A 24,939-nucleotide genomic window follows, 5' to 3' on the forward strand; every position below is an offset into this window, starting at 1 on the left:
ATTGTTTCATTCTCCAAAATATAATACAAATAATAACTTAATTCCACGCAAGGCGCGGATCTTATCCTAGTACATATTTATAAGAGTCGCAACTTCTGAAACTTTTGATGTCGATCTAAGTTTTTAAATTTTTTAAAGTAACAATTACAGTTTATAAAGCCAAAATCTCTACAGCCACAAGTCCAAAGACCCTGAGTCTCTTCGCATTTGCTTGAATCTCATGCCATTTTTTTCATTATTATTAGTAGTTTCTACAATCACATACAAATAATGGAGATAAAAGATAATTAATGAACAAAATAGAAATATAGTTCATAAATGCGTCTACACCAGACATTTTGGGATTTATGTCCAAAAAATGTGATCGATTTATGGAAAAAGTTGCATGAATCTATAACATTGCATGGTATGGATTTTCTTATAAACGGTTCAGTGTGGTGCTAATCAAACAAAAACGTAAATCTGTTATAAAATGATAATTTGTAACAGTTCTCACAATTTGTAATATAATAACAAATCAGTGTTAATAACGTAAATAGAAAGAGACTAATACAATGATGTTGAATAATAACATTTTCTTCACCACATACAATGTCAAGAATGTTCAAACTTCTGCTACAAAGTACCAATAAGAAGAATTCACAACAAAAATCGTTTATTGGAAAGAAAAAAAAAAACACTTTTCAGAAAAGCCAATTAACACTGATGTTACCAAGCCATATCAAAAGAGGGAACTGGACCAAGGCCAAAAACAGGAGGAGGTAATGATGTCTGCTCGAATCGTAACTCCTAACCTCAGCAAACAGAACACGTTTCATCGTCTTCACTAAGAAAACCCCAGTGCATAAACACGTCCATGGCATCAGCGCATAATACGAGTACCCCCACATGATCTTAGCAAAACCGGCAAGGCATAGACCCGCAAAAGCATAGCCTCCATAAGCCACAATGTCTAGCAAAGGCGCCTCTGCGCTACCAAGTGACAGAAGCGTTACTTTCAAGAGCATCACTTGCAAAAACCAACCAACCAATCCTTTCACAAACAGCCAGTTCAAAGCTTCCGGTGAAAACCTACATGAATTCAGGTAAACAATCTTCAGTGTCCACATCAATCAATGAACCCCTAAGACTCAAAACGCTGAGAGAGAACATAAGAACTTACTTTCCATTAAGTCCCAGTGAAAGGCCAGCAAGAACAACGTACGTACCAAATGCCATAAAGGGAATGTACAAGTCTGGCGCATTGATATCATAGATGGGAGGCTTGTACGAGAGCCTACCCCCAACTGGTTCAGAGATTCTAGCCCAATGTCCCTGATCGTTCACTAATTTTAAATCACAGGTCTCAAACAGAAGGAGAAAAGAGAAGACAAGCTTACCCGGTGTAGAAAAGGAAACAAAACAACCTTGAGTTTGTTCCTAACATACTGATCATTCACTTGGAAGTAGTATTGGGGATCAGAGAAGTAACGAGTAATCTGTTCCAATTTTCAAGAAGAATAAAACAAGTTTTAAATTGATGAAAATAATCAGCTGAAAGAAGTAAAGACTTACATTGCTCTGCACATACTCAGAGCTTGATCCAAGAATCCTCTCCCCGTAGGCACCCAAACCGCCACGGATAAAACCCGAGGCAGGTCCGGTGAAGGGATTCCCAAACGGACCGGGCTGAGGGTTTCCAGGAGGTCTTGGCATCCCTGGTTGAGGTCCCATGTTGTTATTGTACATCTCTCTCTCTCTGCCCATCAAATCCAAAATCATCACAAATTTATCACCGTTTGCATATTAACATGCTTAGTCATCATTTGCATCTCAGATTCAACACAATTCTCTTCTAATGTCAAATCAATATTGTTAAGACTAAAATCGATCATCAGATGATTTAATCACCAGATTCTTATGTCGAAGCAGTCACACTAGTCTCGATCACGACAATGCGTAACCAATTCAACCCTAGATCTACAACATTAGAATCCAAATAACACAGGCAATCCGAGCTAAATCCACCGGATCGTAACGGAAGAAAACAAAAGAGAACTCGCATGACTAATAAGCGTGACAACAAAGCAAGAAAACTAACCCGAAGGTGAGGGGAAAGAGATGAAAGCTTCGAATCTTAAATCAGAGCTTTCTTCTACGGGAAACAATGGAGACTCTGCGAGAAAATCAAACCGCCGAAATGATCTGCGCCGGGTGGGTCGAAGAAAAAGAAGGCCTGTGAAATGTATTCTTAACTTGGGCCTATAAATATCCTTAATGGGCCTTAATATTCAGGAGACAGCTATTCTTGTAACCAAACAAAACACGAGCAATTCTCCTCAATTAGGTTCAAACGATATAAGAACGGAATCTTAAAACCCCCTTTGCCTGTGGAAACCCTAATTTGGCACAAGGATGGCGAAATCGATGAGATGCAAGAGGGTGAAGAGATTGAGAGCTATAAGAAGAGAAATTGTTGAGAAGGAATCGTTCACTCTCACTAGAGAGGATGCCAAATCCGCCGCCATTGAAGCCGCACTCGCCGCCCCTAAATTACCTGTTCGTCTACCACCACCTTCCCCGTTCATGGAAGTCGCGACGACCTCCGAGTCTGCCTCTGTCTCCGGTACTGTCGCTAATGCTATGGGTAAACGATATGCTCTTAGATAACTTAACGAGCTTAGAGAAGCGACTCTTCTGCTTAAATTTTAGCATTTGAAATTGATCAGAATCACTTAGTTTAGTTGATAACTTTGAAGGTTTTTAGATTTCACTAGTATTGGCAAGGGCTTTTGGAAACAATAATTTCTGCTTCATGCTGCTACCTTTATCTCTTGGAAACTTTTGGTTATGTTGTGTGTTAAGTGGTATCGTTGTTTGCAGATGTGGAAATGGATGATGAGAAGCATAACAAGTCTCTTAAGCCCATCGGGAGGAAGTTGAAGAAGAAGTTTAAGTTGGGGATGAAGAACCGTCGCAGCAAGGGCTTCCTTCGAGGCAAACGTGTCTAAGTTCCCAAGTTAGGTTCTGTTTCACCTCTGATAACTATGTTCCCTCTAGATTCCTCAGACTTTCTTAATTGTCTTAGAAAATGTCCTTATTTTAGGTGAGCTTCAGTGTTATAAATAACCTAAAATACTTGATTTTGAACCTAAGAAGTCTCTGATTATGCCTCCCATATTTCTTTTTCTTGCACCAAAAGCTATCACCACAGCTAAAAATATTTTAAACCTTAAGACATGATAAGCCGACAACCATCATGCATTTTCTTTGATCAGATAATGACGGTAAGCGTACACAAAATTCTTTAATTTGAGCCAAATGCAAATAAAAAATTCCAATCTCAGTTAACTGGTAACAAAAATGTTATTTTCAGCATAAGTCAAGATTCACATTTTTTGTTGTTGTTAAGACAACGAGTAACAAAATTACAATTGAAACCAAACAAGAAATCATTTCAAGAAATATTCATTTATAAAAACTCATCACCAATTTTTCAATCAGTAAGGTCTGGAGTTAGATTTGCTGCAAACGTTCCTGATCTCTCCAACACTATCTTCAGCAGTGATGACACCAACATTGACCAGCTTAGCCATTGACACAGCAAACTGGTGTCTGAACATCTGAGCCGGCTGCTCCGCGAAAGCCTTTACAAGCGGAGCGGTCCTCGGGTCCTTCACAAGCTCCTGATCGGTGGTCAAGACTCCCATATTCTTCTGAAGATTGATGTAATATTGATTATCGAATACTACAGGAGTCTCCACGTCTAGGTAAACCGTCTCTGAGGCCCAGCGACACTTGCGCCTCAAGTAATCTGCGAATTTAGGATCAATGGACGGATCAGTTCCATGTGTTGCGTTGAAGTTGTAAAGCCTCGACTGGATGGTTCCACAGTATGCTTTGCCGATGGTGTGGGCCCCGGAAAGGACGACAAGGTCGAGGACGTTGAGTCCGTAAGACTGAAATGTCTCGAGAAGGCCAGTGATGTCACGGCGGCCTGAAGGAACTTTCTCGACGTCTCTAGCGTAAGAGTTTTTGGAGTCACGACGTCCGTAGGCGTTGGGCCAGTAAGGACCGCCGAGTTGGTAGGTGGCGGAGCGGGTAGCTGCCGCTAGGATGTCGGCACATGAGACTAATTTGGGGCAGGATTTCTCCATCTCGGACTTGATATCATCGATTAGCTCAAAGCCTCTTAGGGTTTTGCTCGCCGGAGATCTTCTCTCTGATCCTTCGTGATCTAGAAGAACCGACGCATCACATCCCTGAAAGTTGTGACGCATTCACAAACGATTTCTTATTTTATCATTTCAAATGTACTATATACACACAAAACAATACGCTACTTATGTTCATCTATACCTCAAGATGAAATGAAATGAAATGTTTAGCAAAAAAAAAAAAAAAAAAGATGAAATGAAATTTGTTGCAATAAAGTTGCACAGATTAAGAAATTATTTAATTTTATATATTTTTAAATAAAAATATTATTACATATACATAACCATAAAATCTAGAAAATTTTATTTTCGAAAATAGAGAGAGTATATGCTAATATCTTACTTTGTTGGAATACTGTGTTACCAACACAAACTCTAATTAATGGTCATTAGAAGAACCATCAATTAACATAAAACTAGATACGGACCCGCGCTGTGCGCGGATTTGTTTTCTTAAATCTTCGTATAAAATAAATTATACTATACGAATATCAAATTTGTGGTTTATACTTTGAAAAATATTTTTATTTGGATACAAAATATTTGCTCCACATGTATAGCATTGGTGTGTGTTTTAATATAGAGTAATTTGGAACCAACGTCTTCTCAATCCTGCCAGTTTATGATCCGCCTTGTAATGGAGTGAAGTGATTCTGTTCCAAATCCCTTTGTTTAAATAATATAGCCCTATTATTTTAATAAATTTTAGACATAGTAGCATCTATTATATTATTTTAGTAAATTTTATTGGTATAAGATAATTTTTTGGATGTTATGATATTAAGTTTTATTTTTAACTAATATTTTAAAATATTAGACTGCTTTAATTTTTACAACATATATAGTGTTTTTTCGTGGTGCATTTCAAAAAGTTATTATTTATTATCTATGATTTTATCTTTTGTAAAATTTGAAATATTATCATTTTGAGTTTGAATATTTATTTTCAAAATTTTATATTGTGTCAAGAAAACTTTGAAAAATTACACTACTATTTGAGTTTGGAAGATTACATGAATTTTGAATTTTATTTTGTTACTACATTAATACATTATTTTATAAAAATATATTTGAATTTTTATAATATTTTCTAATTTTTCTCAATATATTTTTTATAATTAAAAATATATAACTAAAATTTGATTTTGTCATTAATATTTTAAATGAATTACTAAAATTTCATAATTTTCTAATAACATATTTTAAAAATAGTATATGAAATAAAGGTTATTATATACTATTATATTTTTGTATATAAACCTTTTAAACATTAATATATTGTTGAGATACCAAGTTAACATACCAAGTAAAAATCTGGTTGATATAATTACCTTGCATGTAAATTTCACAAATATGTATCTTACATAATAGTTATATTATTTAAGTGTTATGTCTTGAAGATGGCTTTAAGTTATTAGTTGTTTGAATCGTAAGACTTATTTGACTAAGATAATTAGGATGTATAATTAATAGATATTTAACTAACTAAAATTACAAAATAGATATGAACGGAAGTCTTGAATTGTATCTTCGGCTTTAATAGATTAAAAACATATGTAACGTAAATGGTGAACATGATCTAAACTCTTTATGATTAAAACTTATATGCAGACAACATTGTGTTCATAATTAGAAATTTTTATTTGTTGGAATGTTTCATATGGATAAAGATGAACAAAATATGAAATTATTTGATTTTTTCTGTGACAGATAGTCATCTGAAGAAGCAAAGGCGACATATATATTAACATGTGTCCAATTAGAGTTATCGTATGTTTATTCTAATAGTTAATAACCTATCGGTTTAGTTAGTTTAATTTCGGATGGTTTTAGGAGATTAGATATTGGTTTAGTTTAAATAATCTGGTTCAATTATTTAGGTAGCGTGTAAAATATAATTGTAACAAACTTGTAAGGGTCCAAAATACATGTAGCGTACTAACAAATTTAAAAGGGTCTAAAATTTTTAAACAACTTTTCTAAGTAGATAATAAAGTAGGACTCTATTTTAATAGATTAGATACTAGGCAATGGAACGATTAGTGGTCAAATAAATATTTTGAAAAGAGCAATACCGTAACTCCGCAATCGTGGAAGAGAAGTCGGAGGAGGGCAGGACCAAGGGAAGGGTCACTCTTTGTCCATTGCCTCACTTTGGTATCGACGATTTTTTCGAAATTTGGGCAACTCTTGTCATAATAATTCAGCGATAATAGATTGTCCAAAGGAAACCATGACTTCGTATCATCCTCCTCCTCCTCGTGTCCGTATCCTCCAGCTGATACCGGCCATGCCACAAAAACCACGACTAGGATGACAGCTGAGACCACTGCCAACTTCATTGTTTTGCCTTTTTTATTTTCTCTCTTTTTCAATTTGACGAATTTGAATTTGTTTCATATGGTCGAGACCGAGTGTGGAGTATATTTATACTGGGTTTTACGTGGGAGGCACAACTAGATTTTGATTATACAAATGAGTTGCTTGCATGTCGCGCAGAATAATATATGGTTTGTTTAATATAAGACAACACAAGGAATTTATATATTATTTGGATTAAATTATTATTCTATTTTTTAGTCAACTTGGATGGGGGTATTTTATTTGTTTCATTTGTCGGTTATGGTACTATTATTTCTCTATATATTTAGTTTATGGTCGTCCATACACATGCATATCCTCAAACGCCGAATATACGGGCTAGTGATATCTTCAAACCATGATTAGAGTGATATTTTATTGAATAAATCTGTAAATTAAAGTAAAACGTCTGATTTTGAAATTAACAATATTCTTTGAACATTCATATATGGGCTTAATCAACCTTAATTATCGATTTATCGTAATTCAATCTTGGTAAAGAGGCTCATTAAGGAGTCACATCTATGAAGCCCTGTCAATAAAGTAAGTTGCAAACTTGCAATAAACCTTTTGGAAAACAGACCAGTAGTTATTTAAATGGACAAAGGACGTCAGAAACTCAGTTACAAAAAAAAAAAAAAAAGGACGTCAGAAACTGCATTGCATGGTTCCCACTCGCCAACGGCTAAATATTCAAACGGCTCATTTTGACTAGACCATTAACAGCCAAACACAATTTAATTAATAGTAATTAAGTGCGTTTACCAAAAAGCGCGACATCTGTGTACAGTCACCATTTATTTATAGTTCAAAAACGAAACTATAGCTTTTTAAACTCTTTACCAATTTCACTTTTGGCCACGGAAGTTTATCTTTCTTGGGAACCTCAACATCTATCATCCTCTGTTTTGACACCTCATTTCTTTATTACCTTATCTTACGGGCATGTTCCGAAGTTTAAGGGACAAAACAGAGCGATTTTAGGACTCACAACATTTTATCGGTGGAGGCAATAAGGAAAAAAACAAATAAAAGTCTTATAGTACTAAACAGATAAGCACATTACTGTTTCATTGGTTTTGTTTCTTCCTTCTTCATCGTTTCGGTCATCTTGTCTCAACCGCTTGTTCTGTTCTGTTCTTCTGTTTCTTTTCTCTGTTTTTATTACGAGAAAAATCAGTATCTTCACTAATCCAAAACGATTTCCTCTTCCCTTTTTAGTTCTTGTAGAGAGACGGAAAAGAAACAGAGCTCCTTCCATCGATTACAAAGAGACTCGAATGTGTATTTGATATTGTGTTTGTTGATTTCATTACAAATGGCGTCTTCGCAGGTGGAGATTCCGTCTCCGTCTCAACGGTTCGGTTTTATCCATAGAGATCGTAGTCAAACCCCCATCGTTTACAAGAAAGCTCCGAACCATCATCATCAACCTGTGTCGGACGAGAATTCGCAGAACTTGGTGGATTCTTGGATCCAGACTCTTAATAAAAAGAAAGATAACAACAAGTCAACAGAGAAACCAATTGCTCTTGAGAAATCTGATGAATCGAACAGAAACGGAGCTTCCTCTCTTGTACAGATATGGGAGGCGAGGTTGCTGAACCGATCCACTTCGCCTAGTCATAACCAATCTCCGGTTAATAGCAGCCGGAGCGATTCAGGAGTCAGTGTTCAAGATTCTCGTTCTTCAAAATCTCCATCGATCGAATCTGAAGCTGAGATTAGTGACGTGGAGATCGAATCTCGGTCGCCCGGCGGTTCGGTTTCCGATTCATGCCGAGTCGCTGACTTGATCCGGAGGCTGAGCAAGGAAGCGAAGGTGATCTCCGGCGGTGGACTCTCGACGATCAGAACGCCAAGACCTTGCGTTTCGTCTTGGTCGTCGTCGGAGAAAAGCAGTTTCCCGATGGTGACACCGAGAATCCGTGGACGGCAAGCGTTTACGGATCTGCTTATGCACATGGAACGCGATCGCCACCGCGAGTTGGATTCGCTTCTTGAACGCAACGCTGTTTCTAGGTTTACTCAACGTGGCCGCCTCCAGGTAAATATTTAGAGCATCTCCAACTCCACTCTATTTTTCACTCTAAATGGTACTCTATTTCTTACTCTATAATAAACTGAAAAATAGGTTTACTCTATATAAATGGTACTTAGAGTAATTTGTTTTTTTTCGTTCATCACTTTATATATATATATATATATCTGAATTGTTTTAAAACAGTCAATGTTAAGGCTGAGGAACCTCAAACGCTGTCAAGCGGTTCAAGATCAAAACCGATCTAACTCAAAATCAACTGGATTGAACCGTATAGGATCTGGAGGTGGCTCTTCAGTTCTGCATTTAAGGTTTTTATTCTCAGAATCTATGTTCTTGGAGTTTAATTCTCAGCATTTTCTTCTTCTTCTGATCGTCAATCTTTTTATTGCAACGCAGGGAGAGATTTCGTGCTGATGTGGATAAGAGGAAGGATAATCATTTTATGAATAAGAAAACCGTAGAAGAAACAGAAGTAACTAGTGATAACAAGACAATGAAAAACGGCGGTCTTACACTGGAGGCCTTTTTCAAAGAGAGGTTGAGTCTCCCTAACCCTAACTTAGAGAAAGCAACTTTACGTAAGGGAGAAGAAACTGTTAATGGAACAGTTGGTTCAAAAACCAATTGCCTTCAGCTGCAAGAAACAATAGAAATAGAAGAAGTTTGCTGCGATGACGACGATTCTGACAAGAAAGAAGAAGAGAAGACAAGCCCTAGCGCCTGCGTAGATCAAGAAACTCAACCGCAAAGTGTGGCACCTGAGAGTATTGAGGTTGATCAGTGCCTTGAGCAACAAGAAACGTCTTACCTAAATGGATGGGAAGACGAAGAAGAGTATGAAGAAGATGAGCAATCTTACTACTACGGAGAAACCAACAATGACTGGCTTCACGAAATATCTCGGCCGAGAAGTTACTGGGAGGAGCTGAGGAAGACGCGGTACCTGGAAGTTATGAACACTCGGTCTGAGAAAGAGGACATACGTAGACTACTTGAGCGGTAAGTAACTGATCAAATCTATAAATCCATTTTCTTATTTGGTAACCATTTAACTAAGAAAATGTGTGGTTTTGGATATTACAGAGGACCGGTCACAGACTTTCTCCAGAGCGGGTTAAGAGATCAGATCGATAGGCTCATGATGTCTCGTGTGCAGACACATTCGAACAAACATTCTGAAAAATGGGAATTGCAACATGAAGAAGAAGAGGAAGAACATAGAAATGAAAATGTGGAGGAAACTGAAGAAGAAGAAGAAGAAGAAGAAGAAGAAGAAGAAGAAGAAGAGCCATTTACTGAAGAAGGTGAAGAGCAAGACGATGGAGATGACTCGTCTTCTTCGCCGATCTTTGCATCGTCTCCTGCAGGATCATGGAGTTGTCAAGACACTGAAGTAACTTCAACTCCTGTCTTGTCTGTTCACAACCCTCCGTCACCTGTAAGGTTTTTAGATTTTATTGTTATCCCCATAGAAGAGAATCATTGAACCGCTTAATTAAAAACGTTTCAGGAAATGGAGCTGATAAGCGAAATGAGAACACAGATCCAACAACTTCAACAAGAAATGTCGTTACTACGAGATTCTGTGAAAACATGTTTGGATACTAACGCGAGCTTGGTTCACCGAGAAAACCCAATGAAACGCAAATGCTGCGTCTGCGACGAAACGCAGGTGGAAGCGGTTTTGTACAGGTGCGGACATATGTGCACGTGCTTGAAATGTGCCAATGAACTACACTGGAGTGGAGGGAAATGCCCGATTTGCAGAGCTCAGATTATGGACGTTGTTCGTGTCTTCTTCGATACAAGAAACTGAAATAAAACACATGACGAGTTCACTAACCTAGAACACTTTCTGTTTTACTCTTATCGCATGACGTTGTTCGTATATGTTGTCTGGTAACGTTTTCAAATATTGTATAACGAAAGGATTTGTCCCGTTTAATGAAATTTTTCGTCTTCTAAGCCAACCAAATATATGATATGAAAGTCGGAAACAAAGCTTCGATGAAAACATTAAATTTTTTATTTCAAAAAACTGTTCATATATTTTGATTTCTTAAAAATTGATCAACCATATCTTCATGGTTAATGGGTCTTCTATGTCTGCTTTCTCGCCGTGAATTCCAACTCTCATGCAAATTCTGGTGTCTTAATTTTACGGAAATTTGTAATTTTTTTTACTAGCTCTCTAATTACCACTTGATTTTGTTTTTGTGTGTTTTAGTTTCGGTTACACAATATCACGAATCTTCACACCTCACGATGTTTCCACTTCTCGCCTATCAAAGTTCTATTTTAAAACATGTTCCGAGAATATGTATTGAAAACATTTCCTATAAGAAATAGTGCTTCCACGCCAACTTAATCGTCTCTTAGGCGAAAAATGAAAATAAAAAACTGTTAAATCATGAGTTAAGAACCACGATTAATGAATTAGAGTTAATCATGTTTTTATTAAGATTCTTAAAGTGAGATTCTTAGCGTAATATAAGAACCGTCTCTTAACTTTTAACAAATAAAGACTAAGAAGCGTCCAATACTGTATCGTTCTAATTCATGCATGCATAATTTCGAAGTTTTTAGACAATGTAGTTGCACAAAAAAAACAATGCAAGTGTTTTTTTTTTTTAACACTCAGTGTAAGTGTATTTTGCCTACATAATTAACCAAATAATAATTTAAAACTAATATATAATAGAAGAGAAAAAGACTAGGATAGCACCAAACCAAGTTTTTGTTCCCAAAGTAGCACTCAAGGTTCAAAGTCACAAAATAGGTTTCATTAAAGAGGTAAATATACACTTATACCCCTTGGGTTAATTAATCCAAACCTTAGGGTTTAGAGTTAAGGGGGTGGGGTTTTGGAATTAGGGTTTAAAATTTTATAAAAAATAAATACTAAAATAAAAATAAAAAATTTTAAAAACAGTTTCAAAAAGTATTTTTAAATTATAAAAAGAAAATTTGAAAAAAAAAAATAAAAAAAAATTTCAAAAAATAAATTTCAAAAAAAATTAGAAAAATTTCGAATCTGAAAAATATAATCTGAAACTATAAAAAAATTTCTTTTTTTCATTTTTTTTTATTTTTATTTTATTTATTTTTATTTATTTTTGTTTGTGTATTTAATTTTAAACTAAGGGTATTAGGGATATTTTACCCTTTAATGAATGTCATTTTTGTGACTTTCTCCTTCTAGTGCTATTTTTGTGACATAAACTTCAAAAGGTGCTATTATTGACAATTGCCCATAATAGAATCCAGATGTTTTTTTGTTAAAAAGAAAAGAAATCAAGATGTTAAAGTCTCCGTATAGCTTACATGCATATATCTTTATATATAAAAGAAGGTTTGTATCCCTCCCAGGTATGCCACATGGGATGACAGCTTGGAAATTCGAAGCCTGTGAGCATGACACGTGTCCCGCATCCAAAAACGCATCACTTCATTTATTCTAAAAATATGACGGGTTGCGTTATGTGTTTGGGCTTTGTGTTTTCTGATGAAACTCAGCCCAAAGTCAAATGACGTAAGCCTCTCCAGCCGTGTTTCTTCAGAATTTAGGGTTCATCACGTTTTTTGTTCTACGCCGTTCGAAAGCTTGAGATGCTGGACTCGATGTGAGGAATAGTTCTATTCGATAGATTTTGATCGCGTCGTTTGATCTTCCAGGATGGTGTATAAGACGAATTGTCATGAGGCATCCCTGGTCGAGTTTCACTGGTATCGTTTCATTTGAGGTTCTTCTCCTCTGAAACTAGGTATGGGATCCATTGAAGTCTCCATAAACAACCATCTTTATTTCTTCGACTATCATTCAGATCTTATTATCTCTCTTCAGGCGATCCTTCTTCCATCGACACATACTCCTCGATTCTAAGGTTATTTCGTTCTTAAATAATTTTGGGAATCTCTATCTCTCTTTGTTCACCTGTTGAATCGATTTAATGAAGGTGATTTACAGGAGACATGGCCAGAGCCATAACTGTGAACTCCTTCAGATCTTACTCTGTCCGACAGATCTTCCGAGCATCTCACGGTTTCGGTGATTCTTGCTTGGCTTAACAACGGCGGCAGTGAAGATGGCGGTTCTTGCTTGGCTCAAAGGCGGGGATTGGAGCATGGTGAATCGAGAGTGGTTCGGGCAGGACGAGGTTTGGCTTAAAGCTCCGAAGAGGCGATGCTGCTAATAGTGACGTCCAATGATTATGGTGCTTACTCTGAACATTACCAGGATCCTTCTGATATATCTACAGGTAAAAAACATTGTTTGTAGCATTTATAGGTTTTATTACAGAGGGAAATACAAAAAAAATAGTTGAATGAAACAAGTGCTTGAGCACTACAATAAGAACAAGTTAAAGATGACATCTCACCTTCGAAAGCATCCGTCTTGGAATAAGAATTTTGCATCAGCGGTCTTGGTGGTTATATAATGCAGGTTTGTTCAGTGGGCTCAGCGAGCAATCGATACATCACATGTTGAAGCAGAGAGTAATGAGAATGGTATTGGTTTTGGCAAGCTTATGGATGTTACAGTGGTAAGTTTTTCTCTTCGTGTGTTTTTGCTTAGAAAATTATAGTTAAAAGACTTTTTGAGTTGTTAATGACTAAAGGCTATTCGATGATTTACAACAGGATTCATAGCGATGTATAACATAAGCTAGCGGAGATGTCAATTGCTCATTACTCTTGAGTCAGCATTTTTTCTCGAATGGAAAATGTGGACTCTTGGAGTTCATTGAGAAACGGATCAAGGTGAATGGTCACAAGGTGATTGTTCTTGCTGAAGAAGCAGAGCGAGAATTGATGTGCAAAAGCATGGAATCTAACAGACGCCTCTGATAACAAGCTTCTTAAAGATGTCGCTTTTGGCTAGAGCCATAAAGCATCAAGGTAAAAATTAGATTAATAGTTTCTCTTATGCCATTTCAGATATACTCTTTTATGGTTCAATTGTTTGGTTCAAAAGCCAGTAAACACACGTAGCCCTGATTACATATTTTTTTAGGTCAGTCTATGCTGAATCTATTTGGTTTCCTTCTTATTTCATTTTGTAAGAAAATCAAGTTACGAAAGAAAATTATTTATACATAAACTCAAGTTCACATGTTTGAGAGCTGTTTTTTTATTCAACATTAATTTTATTTTCAATTTGTTCATGTATTGAAGAAATGGAGGGAGCAGCTCTACAGTTTGAGATCTATTGGAGTTGGTAAGTGAAGAATTCCCACAAAAGGGGTTTCTTGATGATGTTGCATCCGCTGCTCAAACCAAATCACCAGAACTACTCCAAAACACATTCAAAGCTAAATTTACTCAGGGGAAAATAGATCAAGGATAAATAGATTCGGGTGAGTAGTTTTATCTTCTCATTGTCTTCATCAGTAAAGAGTTTGTTCCTGGGAATAAAATGGCATTTGCTTATAAAGAGAGTATTCAGATACGAAATGTTATAACATGTGTCGTTTGAAAGACAAAACTGCTCAAAGAGCTGCCAGAGAGTCCATGGCTGCGTATGGAAGTTGGAATCAAAGAGGCAAAGAGAAGTCAGCTTTTGTTTTTGATTTTCACCCTCTTCACTTGCATAATATAATCAGACATGAAAGGGTTATAACTTTATCTGTTCAGTGTTTGCCCCTCTGGTGTGTGTTTGTTGATTCATCTCTTGGACTCCTCCACTATTATCAACTTTTGGGAGTAATTTTAGATCCATCAAAGCCCTGAGTTTAATCTTTTTGTGGTTCCTTTAAAGTTTCAATCAAGTAATAACGTATAGTATGATACATTTTTACAGGAAAATGACAGTGGCTTTTACACCGGTGGCCCATTTCCTCTTTGTATCTGGGATGACCATACTGTCTACTAAGGTGTGCGTTGGTGGTGATAAAAAGGAGAAAGAAGCAACTCTTACAAAAACTTCATTTGGTTTCATGACCAAAAACTCTCAGGACACATTATTTTCCAAGTTCACCAAGAAGGCATCCATCGCATAGGTTTTACGAGGATGAAATATGTGCCATATTAGTATCTATTTGAATAATGCTTACGGATCAATATCATACCTTTTATCTACTCTGCTATGTTTTCTTCAAATATTATTATAGATTATGTTTAAGTTTGAACTTATGGTTATATATTACTCCTAAGTCATTCAAACAAAGTTTCATATATGTACTCAAAATGTCAATCCATTAATTTTTTTTTAAAACCCAGTCAATAATATTTAAAAATAAAATAAAACTACGTGTGAAAGGTTGAGCATATTTCACTGTTTGAAAAAAAAAGAATATGGTTTCGATCGTGATTAAGTTGTGATGGCTGTTGAGACTTTAGCTTAATTGTACAGTTTTTAAAGTTAATTTATTTCCAATCTGGCTTTAGACTCTTTAAAATTTTCAATGCTCTCTTTAAATTTCTCACAGCCAAAATAATTGATTTAGGGCCTGACTGGTTTAACCGCAGCGGTTGCGCGCGGTTGCGGTTGCGGGAGTTTGCGGATGCGGGTGGTTGCGGTTTCTAGCGGTTTTAAGAGATTTGTACGACTGGTTATGCGGTTAGAAATTTGTGCGTTTGCGGGATACTTATGACTGGTTAACTACCAAATGCAGCAGCAGTTAAATAATAAATTAACAATATTTACATTTTATACAATTATAAAAATATCAAAAATAATAATATTATAATAAATATAAAATTTATATTTAGAAAGTTATAGTTTAAATTTTTTAAAAATATAGAAAATATTTTTATTTTAAAGTTTTATAATATTAATTAAAATTTAATTGATATATTTTAGCATTTTTATAATTTCAGTTTAATTTTTTTATTGAATTTTTTATTTTTGTATTTATATTGTTTTGGAAAAAAAATAATTTTTTTTATCCTCCCGCAAACGCCCGCAACCGCAAACGCTAGCTGGAACCAGCTTTTGAATTTATGAGGTTCAGAGCGATTTGGAGCGATTTGGAGCGGTTTAGAGCGGTTTGAGCGATTGTTGCAAAACGCCAGCAACCGCTACCAACCGCAAAAGCTGCGTTTGCGGGTGGTAGCGGGAAAACCAGTCATACCCTTACTCTTTAAGTTGTTTGTTTTTCTTAAGAACACAATTTGATGTTTTTAATATTTCTAAAACCATAATAAAAAATTTAATAGTAACCGCAATGTACAATTGTAAAACACAGTTTAGTCAAAGTCAAGGACCATAATATCTTAGCCACCATAATATCTCGTCTCCAACAATCATGTAGGATAAAATATTTTTCAACATATTATTTTATACTTATAAATTAACCAAATCTTTAAACCCACAAAACAAATATTTTTTATATTTTATTAATAGGTGTTTCAAATTGATATCATTTGTTTTTCTATACTATTTATGTAATATAATATGATCTTTTTTGTAGTACATCATATCCATATCTTACAAATTTAAATTTAAAACACAAACCATAAGATCGTACAGAAAATAATAACTTAGATCACAAATAAGGTATATCCCGCCCGTAGGGCGGGCCGACTCTAGTAGGGTATATAAATAACATATTTGATATAAAAACAAAAGTTTTGTACTTTGTTTTTTTATTCCTTATTCAAGCGTTTTGAATAGACTTCATCCCTAGCCTTACGCAAGCGTGGGGGTGATACAAGATCGCGGCGACGTAGGGCATGAAACCGACGGTGAAGAAAAAGTTTAAAATCTCACACGGCTTAGCAATGATCACTTCGCGACGACCGTGAGAAAACTCTTGTCACAGCCATAATCTCTGTTTCTCTATCGAACGAGAAACTAGAAGACGCCGGTTCTTGCACATATCTTCCTCCCTTTCCGCCTCCACGGCTGCAGCACTTCAACAACTCCACCGGTAAATCAAAATACGACCGACCATTATCTTGCGTCAGAGACGTAGTCGATGTCCAAGAATGGGACCATTCGTATTTCTCGACCGAGGTAAAGGAAGACGCTGTGATCATCTTCTTCTTCTCCATCGAGTCTTTGCGTTTTGAAGATCTAACTGGCTTGTGTTTCTTGACTCCAGGTAGAGACAAGCAGAAGGCGTTACACTTGAAATCGTCTTCCTTGTAAAAGATTTTCTTCGAGTAGAGAGATTTTGTCATAAAAAGAAAGGATTCTTGGTGGCTAAGTTTTTTCCGAGTTCTCATCGGCTCAGGGAACACAGGAAGCGGAACGGTGGAGTCCCTAGGCGGAGGCATGGCCGGTGGCAATACCATTCTGAAGCTATCCTCTTTTGCGGAAGAACGGGAGGAAATAGAACCGGTTGATTTCTCACTCTCTACGGTTGCCTTCTTTACCAAGAAATTGAAACTATAGTTAGGGTTAGGGCTAGGGTTTACTTCGGGGAAAACCGTGAAACCCTTCCACTCGTTATCTAAACCATCATCATGTGCAAGCATTGCCGGAGGACGAGTGAAAACTAAAAGGTAAGATTTTGATTTCAGGGTTTTGCAAATTTCCGGGTAAAAATATGCAGAAGATAGAGATATAAGTAGTAGTAGTAAAAACGAAAAAGAAATAGGTAGTAGGAAAAAAATATTAAGAAAATGGGAAGCACGTTGTTATGCCCGCGTAGAGGAAAAGTAGTGACTTACATGTTTGTCGGTTCTATTCTGTCCTAACATTCTAAACATGGGGTTAATTACTAACATGATTCATGTGTGTATATGGGTGCAAGGATCTTAACATAAAATGAGAATTGAAGGTTCGACTTTTCAATTTAGGAATGTTTGATGGAGACAGTCAGATAGACGAAATGGTTTGCCCCTAGTTGTGATCTGATCCTTTGAGTTATAAGTACACGCCCCTTTGTGATTGACAGCTGAAAAGAGTTCGTCTACTTGCAAATTATCAAAAAGGCAAAGACACATTCGAAGTAAATACTCACATTTGTCATTTATACATGTTTCAACTTCTTGGGTAATAATATTAGATAATCTGAAATTTTCATTATTAATTCATCAAACTAGATTGTTATTACTTCTTTTTCTTTCTAGAAAATTATTACTTGGTTAATCTATATCAAGCTCGGCGTTCAAAAAAAAAATTATATATCTAGCTCTACCCGCTTTGAACAAATTCTGGCCGCAACCTAAGCTTAGAAAACGAATTTGAAATATCAAAGCTGAATATGGTTGGTTGGAGTAATGAAAACCCTTTTTCAAAAGAAAAAAATAATATATGTGGTTAGAGTTATCACGTCACAATCGCTCAAGTATCCGTTGAACATGAAAAGCTGGCAAATCTGTTGAATAGTTTTGGTCAAAAAATAGGTTAAAACAACTAGATGGATTTTTTTCTGATTAACTGAAATTGCGTTAAGAGAAATAGAGTAAGGGTTTAAACCATAAGGGCCCATTACAACTGGCCAAGCCCAGACAACATAAGCGTAGAAGAAGAAGGGTTCCGAAGAACCGTCTTAGCTAGCCGATCGGCTTCGACGTTCTCAGACCGAAAGATGTAGGTGAAGGAGATAGATTCAAACAAAGCTGAGAGGTTCTTGATGTCTGCCATAACACCAAAGATCTCTTTTTCCATCAGCTTGCTATTGAGAGCTCTAACAAGCGTTTGATTGTCCGACATATGTCTAAAACAAAACAAAAAATTCTATTGACTAACTAATACAACACAAATTTTAAAGCTACATCTCAACTGATCACCACCAATTTATTTCAAATTCTTAATAGATTTAAACACCATATCCTAAAAAATCAAACCATAGTTGATAGTCCAATAACCCAAGAGGATCAATACTGTCCGAACAAACAAATGATCAAACCAAGAAATGCAAACAGAACGGTTTTGTGGTGTAGTAAGTTATCAAGTCACTCTAACACACTGAACTCCTCCGGTCCGAACTCGGGCGAGGCAAGCTTTATGTGTTTTTATAAAACTTGTCTTCTTTGACAGTTCCCACTCTTTCGTTTCATCCTACCAAGGTGACATTTAAGTTGCAGGGTTTTCTTAGGGGATGTATATAGAGAGGTAATAGTGGTCTTTTAAATAGTATCTTTTGAAAAATTGGTTATTCATATATGCGTAAGTGACTAGACCCGTAAATAGATTTCGACTTGTCCTATCTATATATATATAAACATGTTTGCTTCACTCCTGTGCTGCCACCTCAGCAGTCAGCATCCAGCTAAGAAAGTCCTTTCATATTATTACAACACGTGTCCACCTTATTAAACGTCCCGTTTCATTTATTTTTTCCTCAGAATCTGTTGGGCTTGACTTCATATTTTGTCTGTGTTTTGATTTATTAAGTCCATACCTATATAAATTTTTATCGTTTCACGCTTTCTTCTCAGCCGTAGGTAATTCTAAAGTTTCCATCTATTCACTGATCCAACAATCAATCGGCGAATCTAGCGTTTCGAGCGATTTATCACTAGCCTTTTCCAACTCTCATTACCTTTGTCGTTTTCTTGCATTACCTCGCATCGTCTTCTCACCGTGTAGCTCCTCAATTAACACCACATACATAATTAAGTCGCTTTATATTACAGAAGAAGAAGATCTCACTCCACGAGGCTGGCCGATCAAGACGATCGAGGCAAATCAAGCAAATATTTTTGCCGGAGAAGCTTCGCGCCGCCGTAACACTGTCGTTTTACTCCTCTTCATATCTTCAGCCACCACAACGAAGGTTGTCTCATCCGCATCTACTGCTACTTCGTCTTCACCGATTCCCCCAACACTCCCAGTTTTTTTGTACGTTTTCTGTCAATTAGCTTTATACAAGCATGTGTTACAAAGTCACTTTATATTACGGAAAGTGGAACTCTTTTCCTCCAGTTTGGAATCGTTGTCTGTCGGACGAGTTGCTGACTCGGTTATGACTCAACCGGTGTACTTATTCAAGATGAATAAGATGTAGTATGCTATCAACGCTCCTAGAAGTTGAAATGCCCTGGAAATAAAATGCAAACTAAAAGTCAGAATTACTGAAACATATGTTTCTGCGTATAACTCGAAAGTGAGCATAAACGTATATCTTTTTTTGAAAAATGTATTCCTTATGTCATGATATTTTTCATTCGGCCAAAATTTTCTAATCAAAATGTTGCGTACAAGTCTGCACAAAAATATTTTTAATTAGCAACATAAAGAGTCCAGGTCAGGAAACTGTTCCACTATTGGATAAGATAATTGTTAACGCATGGAAACAGAACTCGATTCATACATTTTTACACATTGTGGAAAGCAGTAACTAACCTTTGGTGACTATACTTGAGCCTAAACAGACTCAAAATGCATACCTTTGAGTCTGAAAAAACTGAATATTCCATGAAAAGTTCATACTTTTAGTGACACCCAACAAACGATCAAGAGATAAGTGTGCAACATAAAAGCAAAGTTAAAAAGAAACACCAAAGTTCATACCTTTGATGAAATAAAGAAGCACTTGAATTTAAATCCTACAACTAACCCCACAAGTTTAAGAGAAACTCATCCCTCAAGAACCAGTCAACGCCTTACATAGAGATAAAAATCTCTATTTTGGTATTGATTTAGAGTCCTACAAGCAGAGAAAAAAAATGACTCAGCTGAGCTCAAACAAAGTAACGACGAGCTAGCTAGAGCAAAAAGCAAAGTAAACATAATGCTTTATTGGAAAAAAAATTCTCTTTACCAAGAAGCTCTCTATGCTACAAATCTTTTAAAATGATTACTAATAGACGACAAAATGAAACATTTCTCTAATATGGTGTTATACATGGGCTGTGAAACATTTCTCTAATATGCCCTTATCAATCACCCTTGGGAAAGCCATTTCCCGGACTCATATGCGGATTTTCTGGAACCGAAGCAATCAGATCATGCACCTTGTCTCTTCAGGATTCCATCTGTTAGTAGACATCAGCGCAAACCTTTCAAGTTCTATCACCACATCACTGACCACCCGGAATACTCTTCTGTCGTCTCAGAGGCGTGGGCGAATGTGGTAGTGGAGGGTTCTCACCAGTTCAAGTTAGTCCGCCGCATGAAGCTACTAAAGACAGACCTGAGAAGGCTGAATAAGACTCACTACAGTGGTATCACAGGCCGAGTAAAACACCAGTCAGCTATAGTGGAGCGTCTCCAGACCTCTCTTCTCACTCAGCCAGACCCAGCAACTGCTTCAGAAGAGCACAGAGAGCGTGCTATACTGAATGTTTTACTAAACGCTGAGCATAAGTTCTTCAGGCAGAGATCACGAGTTCGTTGGGCAGATGTTGGTGACAGAAACACCACCTTTTACCATAAGACGGTTACTGAGCGGAACTCGAGGAACCACATACACTACCTACTCGATGACTCAGGAAGGTTCCTAGGATCGCTCGATGATATTAAAGAACATTCAGCCTCTTATTTCCAAGGTATTCTAGGTGAAACTGAGCTCCCCGTCTCGCCGGTCACTGTGGAATATCTACAGGAGTTGCTTACCTTCAGGTGCTCGGATATGCAAAAGGCATATCTCAAACGAGATGTTCTTGAAGCTGAAATTAAAGGGACGATCTTCTCAATGCCTTTAAACAAGAGCCCGGGTCCGGATGGATACTCTTTTGAATTCCTAAAAGCATCATGGGAGACTGTTGGAGGGGATGTCGTCGCAGCAGTTGCTGAGTTCTTTAGGAATGGTCGTCTGCTGAAGGACTTGAACACTACTGCCATCACCCTTATACCCAAGTCTGCTGCAGCTTGCAAGCTCCGGGACTACCGCCCCATAAGCTGCTGTAACATAGTGTACAAGGTAATCACCAAGATAATTGCGAACAGGCTGAAACCTATCCTACAATCTTCGATCAGTCGCTCCCAGTCTGCTTTTCTTAAGGGCCGCAGTTTGGGTGAAAATGTGCTCTTAGCAGTTGAGTTGATCAGGAAATATGAATCCCCTACCTGTGGTAAAAGTAGCATGCTCAAGATAGATATCCGGAAGGCGTTCGACACAATTTGCTGGGATTTTGTCATCAAAGTGCTGCAGGCTCAAGGCTTCCCTCCCATCTTTGTTACTTGGATCAGAGAATGCATATCCACGCCAAGATTTTCTGTAGCCATCAATGGAGAACTTGCTGGCTTCTTCCCGGGTAAGAAAGGCCTCCGCCAAGGTGATGCTATCTCACCTTATCTCTTCATTATGGTCATGGAGGTGTTGTCCAAACTTTTGGAAAAAGCTGTAGAGGATGGAGCCTTCAGAGTGCACCCGAACTGTTTAACTCCGCGAGTTACTCACTTACTGTTTGCGGACGACCTTCTGGTCTTCACTGATGGCTCTAGATTTTCCATCTCGGGGGTAAAAGACATCATGGCAGGGTTTAAATCTTGGACTGGTCTGGACATGAACGCTGAGAAATCAGAAATTTTCTTCGGGGGATACACGGACCTGCAGGCTACTGTCATAAGCGACATCACAGGCTTTAAAAGAGGCTCATTCCCTACCCGGTATCTAGGTCTACCTCTCAGTCCGAAGAAGATCAGCTATGCAACACTTCAGCCATTTCTGGAGAGGATATCTACAAAGTTAAACTCGTGGACTGTCAAGACCCTCTCCTTCGCAGGAAAGATTACTCTTGTGTCTTCAGTGATTTATGGGATGGTAAACTTCTGGAGCTCGGTCTTCTCCCTCCCAAAGAGGTTCTACGCAACCGTAGATTCAATGTGTGCCTCTTTTCTGTGGAAAAATAGAACAACTTCGGCTTCCGGTGCTCGAGTTAGCTGGGAAGATATCTGTAAGCCTAAGAATGAGGGAGGCCTTGGTATAAGAAGGTTAGAGGAATTTCAACTTATCTTCGAACTCAAAAGAGTTTGGAACTTTTTCTCTGAATCTGGCTCCATTTGGGTCGCTTGGCTGCGTCACAATGTTCTCTGTGACCAAAGGTTTTGGACAGTTTCGACTTCATCTAATCTCTCATCCTCAGTAAACAGGATGCTGCAGTTGAAGCCGAAACTAAATGACTTGATGAGATGTAACGTGGGTGATGGCAAGACTGCCAGCTTCTGGTACGACTGGTGGACTGACCTTGGACCCCTAATCTCTGTCTTTGGTGCTAGAGGGCCGAGGGATTTACAAATCCCGTTACATTCTACTGTCTCCTCGGCTGCTGCCAATGGAGATTGGTTTCTTCCTCCAGCTCGATCTCACGAAGCTGAAACTCTTCAACTGGTTCTCTCAACTATGCAGCCTCCATCAGACTCGCGCGGGAAGGACGTTTTCCTTTGGCGGAATGGTGATTGGGCTGATTGGTCTTTCTCTAAGAGATTTTCATCAAAAGCAACGTGGAATCTCTTGAGACAAAGATCTCCTGTCGTTCCTTGGTGTAATCTTGTTTGGTTCAAAGAAGCGGTTCCTAGATTCTCCTTTGTATCTTGGATGACAGTGTTAGCAAGGTTGCCTACTAGGGACAGGCTAATCTCATGGGGAATGACGGTCCCAGCAGCATGTACCCTCTGCTCCTCGGGTCTGGAATCTCATGCTCATATGTTCTTCAACTGTACTTTTTCCTCAGCAGTTTGGTCTCATTTTGCTGGATGGATGTTTTCTACTCCGCCGGTCTCCCCAGACTCTGTTATCACCATCATCGACAGGCCCTACATTGCCTCTTGTCCTGGTGCTGCATCTGTTATTAAGCTTTTGGCGCAGGTCATTGTTTACTGTCTGTGGAATGAGAGGAACCATCGCATCTTCCGTCAAGTTTCATCTACCGAAGCTGCGATCATCTCCAGGGTTGACCGCTTGATGAGGGATCGTCTCCTTTCGCTGCCACCGCCTCGTGAGGGATCAGCCTCCTACTTGCTGCTGTTCCTCTCTTCTCGCTCTTTCTTCCCGCCTTAGTCGGCCTGTCTTTCAGTCTCTCGCAGTCTCTCGGTGTTCTGCTTTGTCTTCTGTTGTCCTTAGTTCTCGTATTGTCTCTTTTCTGTACTTCTTCTTCTGTTTCCTCCTTGTAATAAGTTGTTCAACAACAACACTGTAATCTCTTCTCAGAAAATGGTAAGCTTAACATTTTACCAAAAAAAAAAAAAAAAAAACAAAAAAAGACTAACCTCTTTTCCCAAAAACTGTTTCGATGATATAGGCTGATTTGGACTGATCTGTGCTTTAATATATTTAAATGGTGTTTGTTTATAGTATTAAATCTAATTATATAAAAAATTGTTTGGTTCCCTCCTGTGATGCCACGTCGGATCCAGGCTGGAAAGTCGAGTTTTGTGGTGCCAACACGTGTCCCGTCTATCAAAGTGTCGCGTTTCATTTATTCGAGGGTGTAATAGATTTGGGCCTGGGTTTGTAAACTGGCTTTCCTTCGGCTTAGTGGACCCCAAAACCAAATAAAGAGTAATATATTGAAACACGACGTTTTTGATTTACGGCTGAACCAGTTCTTCATCCCGGCCGTACGAGAGCTAAACTCTATCTATGGTTTCGAAAGCGTTCCACTGATCATCGCTGATTAGCTATATGAAGCACGATTTCACATTGAACGCGAGTTATCCCTCTGAAAGGCGGTGTATCTACCTATAAAAATATTAGCTTTGCTCCATTGATCATCGTTCTCTCAATCCGTAAAAAAACCAAACAATCTGATCCATGGTTGTAGGGTCTCATCTCTCTATCATATGCCGCAAGGTCCGGCGCATCTGAGCTGAAGTTTGAAATGAAGAAGAAATTTAAGAGGCTGCAGTCGACATCCACTTATAAGCATTCAGAGTATACCCAAATCTCATCGCTTTCGGTTAACCGAGATAACCAGTATCGCCGAGTTACAATTGACTTCGTCCAGCTAACGGAGCAACCGACGGAGCAAGCGGCGAGAGCGTTGGAGCAAGCGGTGGAGAGCGACGGAGCAAGCGGCTAGAGCGGCGGAGCAAGCGGCTAGAGAGGCGGAGCAAGCGGCGGGAGCGATAGAGCAAGCGACGGGCAGATCAAGAAACAGAGAGTGTGAGAGAGAGAGAGAGAGAGAGAGAGAGAGAGAGAGAGAGAGAGAGAGAGAGAGAGAGAGAGAGAGAGAGAGAGAGAGAGAGAGAGAGAGAGAGAGAGAGAGAGAGAGAGAGAGAGAGAGAGAGAGAGAGATCAAAAGCAATTGATACAGTTCAAGCTCTCACATGGGAGGTCGATAGGCTCTCGCACATGGTGAGTTTATATGAGCTGCAATCTTTTCTTATTTGTTTTTGTACGAAAAAAGGAACGAAGAATTGGTTTGAATTGATTTCTTTTTGCAAAAATTAGGTTTGTGCTTTTGAAGTTTCTGTAAATGGGGGATGGAGGTTGCGGTGGAGGAGGCTGACATGACTGCATAGCGTCTCATGAGGCTGTTGCTCAAACTTGATGGCGTCAA

General features: G+C 38.0%; 5 protein-coding genes and 1 long non-coding RNA gene across 10 annotated transcripts; 3 read left to right on the plus strand and 3 right to left on the minus strand.

Moving 5' to 3' along the window:
- Nucleotides 1-547: 547 nt before the first annotated feature.
- On the minus strand, nucleotides 548-2,207 carry LOC106396894 (protein YIF1B-like). Of its 2 annotated transcripts, none has more exons than XM_013837398.3 (5): nucleotides 2,081-2,207; nucleotides 1,555-1,738; nucleotides 1,380-1,478; nucleotides 1,163-1,314; nucleotides 548-1,071 (listed from the first exon to the last, which is right to left on the minus strand). In XM_013837398.3, exons 2-5 carry the CDS (start codon nucleotides 1,726-1,728, stop codon nucleotides 684-686), a joined length of 813 nt encoding a protein of 270 aa, XP_013692852.1. In that variant the 5' UTR covers nucleotides 1,729-1,738; nucleotides 2,081-2,207; the 3' UTR covers nucleotides 548-683. The 2 variants fall into 2 exon arrangements, with proteins under 2 accessions (XP_013692852.1, XP_048594573.1); XM_048738616.1 differs by having other exon boundaries at nucleotides 1,555-1,730; nucleotides 2,081-2,205.
- Nucleotides 2,208-2,307: 100 nt separating this feature from the next.
- LOC106390685 lies at nucleotides 2,308-3,159 on the plus strand. Of its 2 annotated transcripts, none has more exons than XM_013831210.3 (2): nucleotides 2,308-2,605; nucleotides 2,863-3,159. In XM_013831210.3, the coding sequence occupies exons 1-2, from the start codon at nucleotides 2,395-2,397 to the stop codon at nucleotides 2,988-2,990; spliced, it is 339 nt and encodes a 112-aa protein (XP_013686664.1). In that variant the 5' UTR covers nucleotides 2,308-2,394; the 3' UTR covers nucleotides 2,991-3,159. The 2 variants fall into 2 exon arrangements, with proteins under 2 accessions (XP_013686664.1, XP_013686663.1); XM_013831209.3 differs by having other exon boundaries at nucleotides 2,319-2,626.
- A 172-nt stretch (nucleotides 3,160-3,331) lies between these two features.
- Nucleotides 3,332-6,753, minus strand: LOC106393118 (peroxidase 7-like). Its single transcript, XM_013833860.3, has 2 exons — nucleotides 6,272-6,753; nucleotides 3,332-4,241 (listed from the first exon to the last, which is right to left on the minus strand). The coding sequence occupies exons 1-2, from the start codon at nucleotides 6,536-6,538 to the stop codon at nucleotides 3,480-3,482; spliced, it is 1,029 nt and encodes a 342-aa protein (XP_013689314.2). The 5' UTR covers nucleotides 6,539-6,753; the 3' UTR covers nucleotides 3,332-3,479.
- A 428-nt stretch (nucleotides 6,754-7,181) lies between these two features.
- LOC106395032 lies at nucleotides 7,182-10,571 on the plus strand. 2 transcript variants are annotated; one of them, XM_048738612.1, is made up of 6 exons: nucleotides 7,182-8,604; nucleotides 8,785-8,909; nucleotides 8,998-9,600; nucleotides 9,685-9,856; nucleotides 9,890-10,039; nucleotides 10,112-10,571. In XM_048738612.1, exons 1-6 carry the CDS (start codon nucleotides 7,876-7,878, stop codon nucleotides 10,415-10,417), a joined length of 2,085 nt encoding a protein of 694 aa, XP_048594569.1. In that variant the 5' UTR covers nucleotides 7,182-7,875; the 3' UTR covers nucleotides 10,418-10,571. The 2 variants fall into 2 exon arrangements, with proteins under 2 accessions (XP_048594569.1, XP_048594568.1); XM_048738611.1 differs by having other exon boundaries at nucleotides 9,685-10,039.
- Nucleotides 10,572-12,105: 1,534 nt separating this feature from the next.
- Nucleotides 12,106-14,739, plus strand: LOC125577292. Of its 2 annotated transcripts, none has more exons than XR_007315685.1 (7): nucleotides 12,106-12,365; nucleotides 12,446-12,485; nucleotides 12,558-12,860; nucleotides 13,046-13,145; nucleotides 13,243-13,500; nucleotides 13,777-13,958; nucleotides 14,402-14,739. It is a non-coding gene; the product is annotated as an uncharacterized LOC125577292 (long non-coding RNA). The 2 variants fall into 2 exon arrangements; XR_007315684.1 differs by having other exon boundaries at nucleotides 12,107-12,365; nucleotides 12,569-12,860.
- Nucleotides 14,740-16,146: 1,407 nt separating this feature from the next.
- On the minus strand, nucleotides 16,147-20,162 carry LOC106393119. Its single transcript, XM_022690714.2, has one exon. The coding sequence runs from the start codon at nucleotides 17,020-17,022 to the stop codon at nucleotides 16,318-16,320; it is 705 nt and encodes a 234-aa protein (XP_022546435.2). The 5' UTR covers nucleotides 17,023-20,162; the 3' UTR covers nucleotides 16,147-16,317.
- Nucleotides 20,163-24,939: the final 4,777 nt, after the last annotated feature.

Source organism: Brassica napus, chromosome A8 (assembly GCF_020379485.1).
Source record: "Brassica napus cultivar Da-Ae chromosome A8, Da-Ae, whole genome shotgun sequence".
Lineage (NCBI taxonomy): Eukaryota > Viridiplantae > Streptophyta > Magnoliopsida > Brassicales > Brassicaceae > Brassica > Brassica napus.

Coding starts and splice junctions, on each gene's coding strand:
- LOC106396894 (XM_013837398.3), bottom strand. CDS start 1,728: ATGTACAATAACAACATGGGACCTCAACCAGGGATGCCAAGACCTCCT. Junction 1,479..1,554: donor CTGAGTATGTGCAGAGCAAT/GTAAGTCTTTAC, acceptor AAATTGGAACAG/ATTACTCGTTACTTCTCTGA. Junction 1,315..1,379: donor TGTTTCCTTTTCTACACCGG/GTAAGCTTGTCT, acceptor GTGAACGATCAG/GGACATTGGGCTAGAATCTC.
- LOC106390685 (XM_013831209.3), top strand. CDS start 2,395: ATGGCGAAATCGATGAGATGCAAGAGGGTGAAGAGATTGAGAGCTATA. Junction 2,627..2,862: donor TACTGTCGCTAATGCTATGG/GTAAACGATATG, acceptor CGTTGTTTGCAG/ATGTGGAAATGGATGATGAG.
- LOC106393118 (XM_013833860.3), bottom strand. CDS start 6,538: ATGAAGTTGGCAGTGGTCTCAGCTGTCATCCTAGTCGTGGTTTTTGTG. Junction 4,242..6,271: donor TCCACGATTGCGGAGTTACG/GTATTGCTCTTT, acceptor CACAACTTTCAG/GGATGTGATGCGTCGGTTCT.
- LOC106395032 (XM_048738611.1), top strand. CDS start 7,876: ATGGCGTCTTCGCAGGTGGAGATTCCGTCTCCGTCTCAACGGTTCGGT. Junction 9,601..9,684: donor ATACGTAGACTACTTGAGCG/GTAAGTAACTGA, acceptor TGGATATTACAG/AGGACCGGTCACAGACTTTC. Junction 10,040..10,111: donor TTCACAACCCTCCGTCACCT/GTAAGGTTTTTA, acceptor AAAACGTTTCAG/GAAATGGAGCTGATAAGCGA.
- LOC106393119 (XM_022690714.2), bottom strand. CDS start 17,022: ATGCTTGCACATGATGATGGTTTAGATAACGAGTGGAAGGGTTTCACG.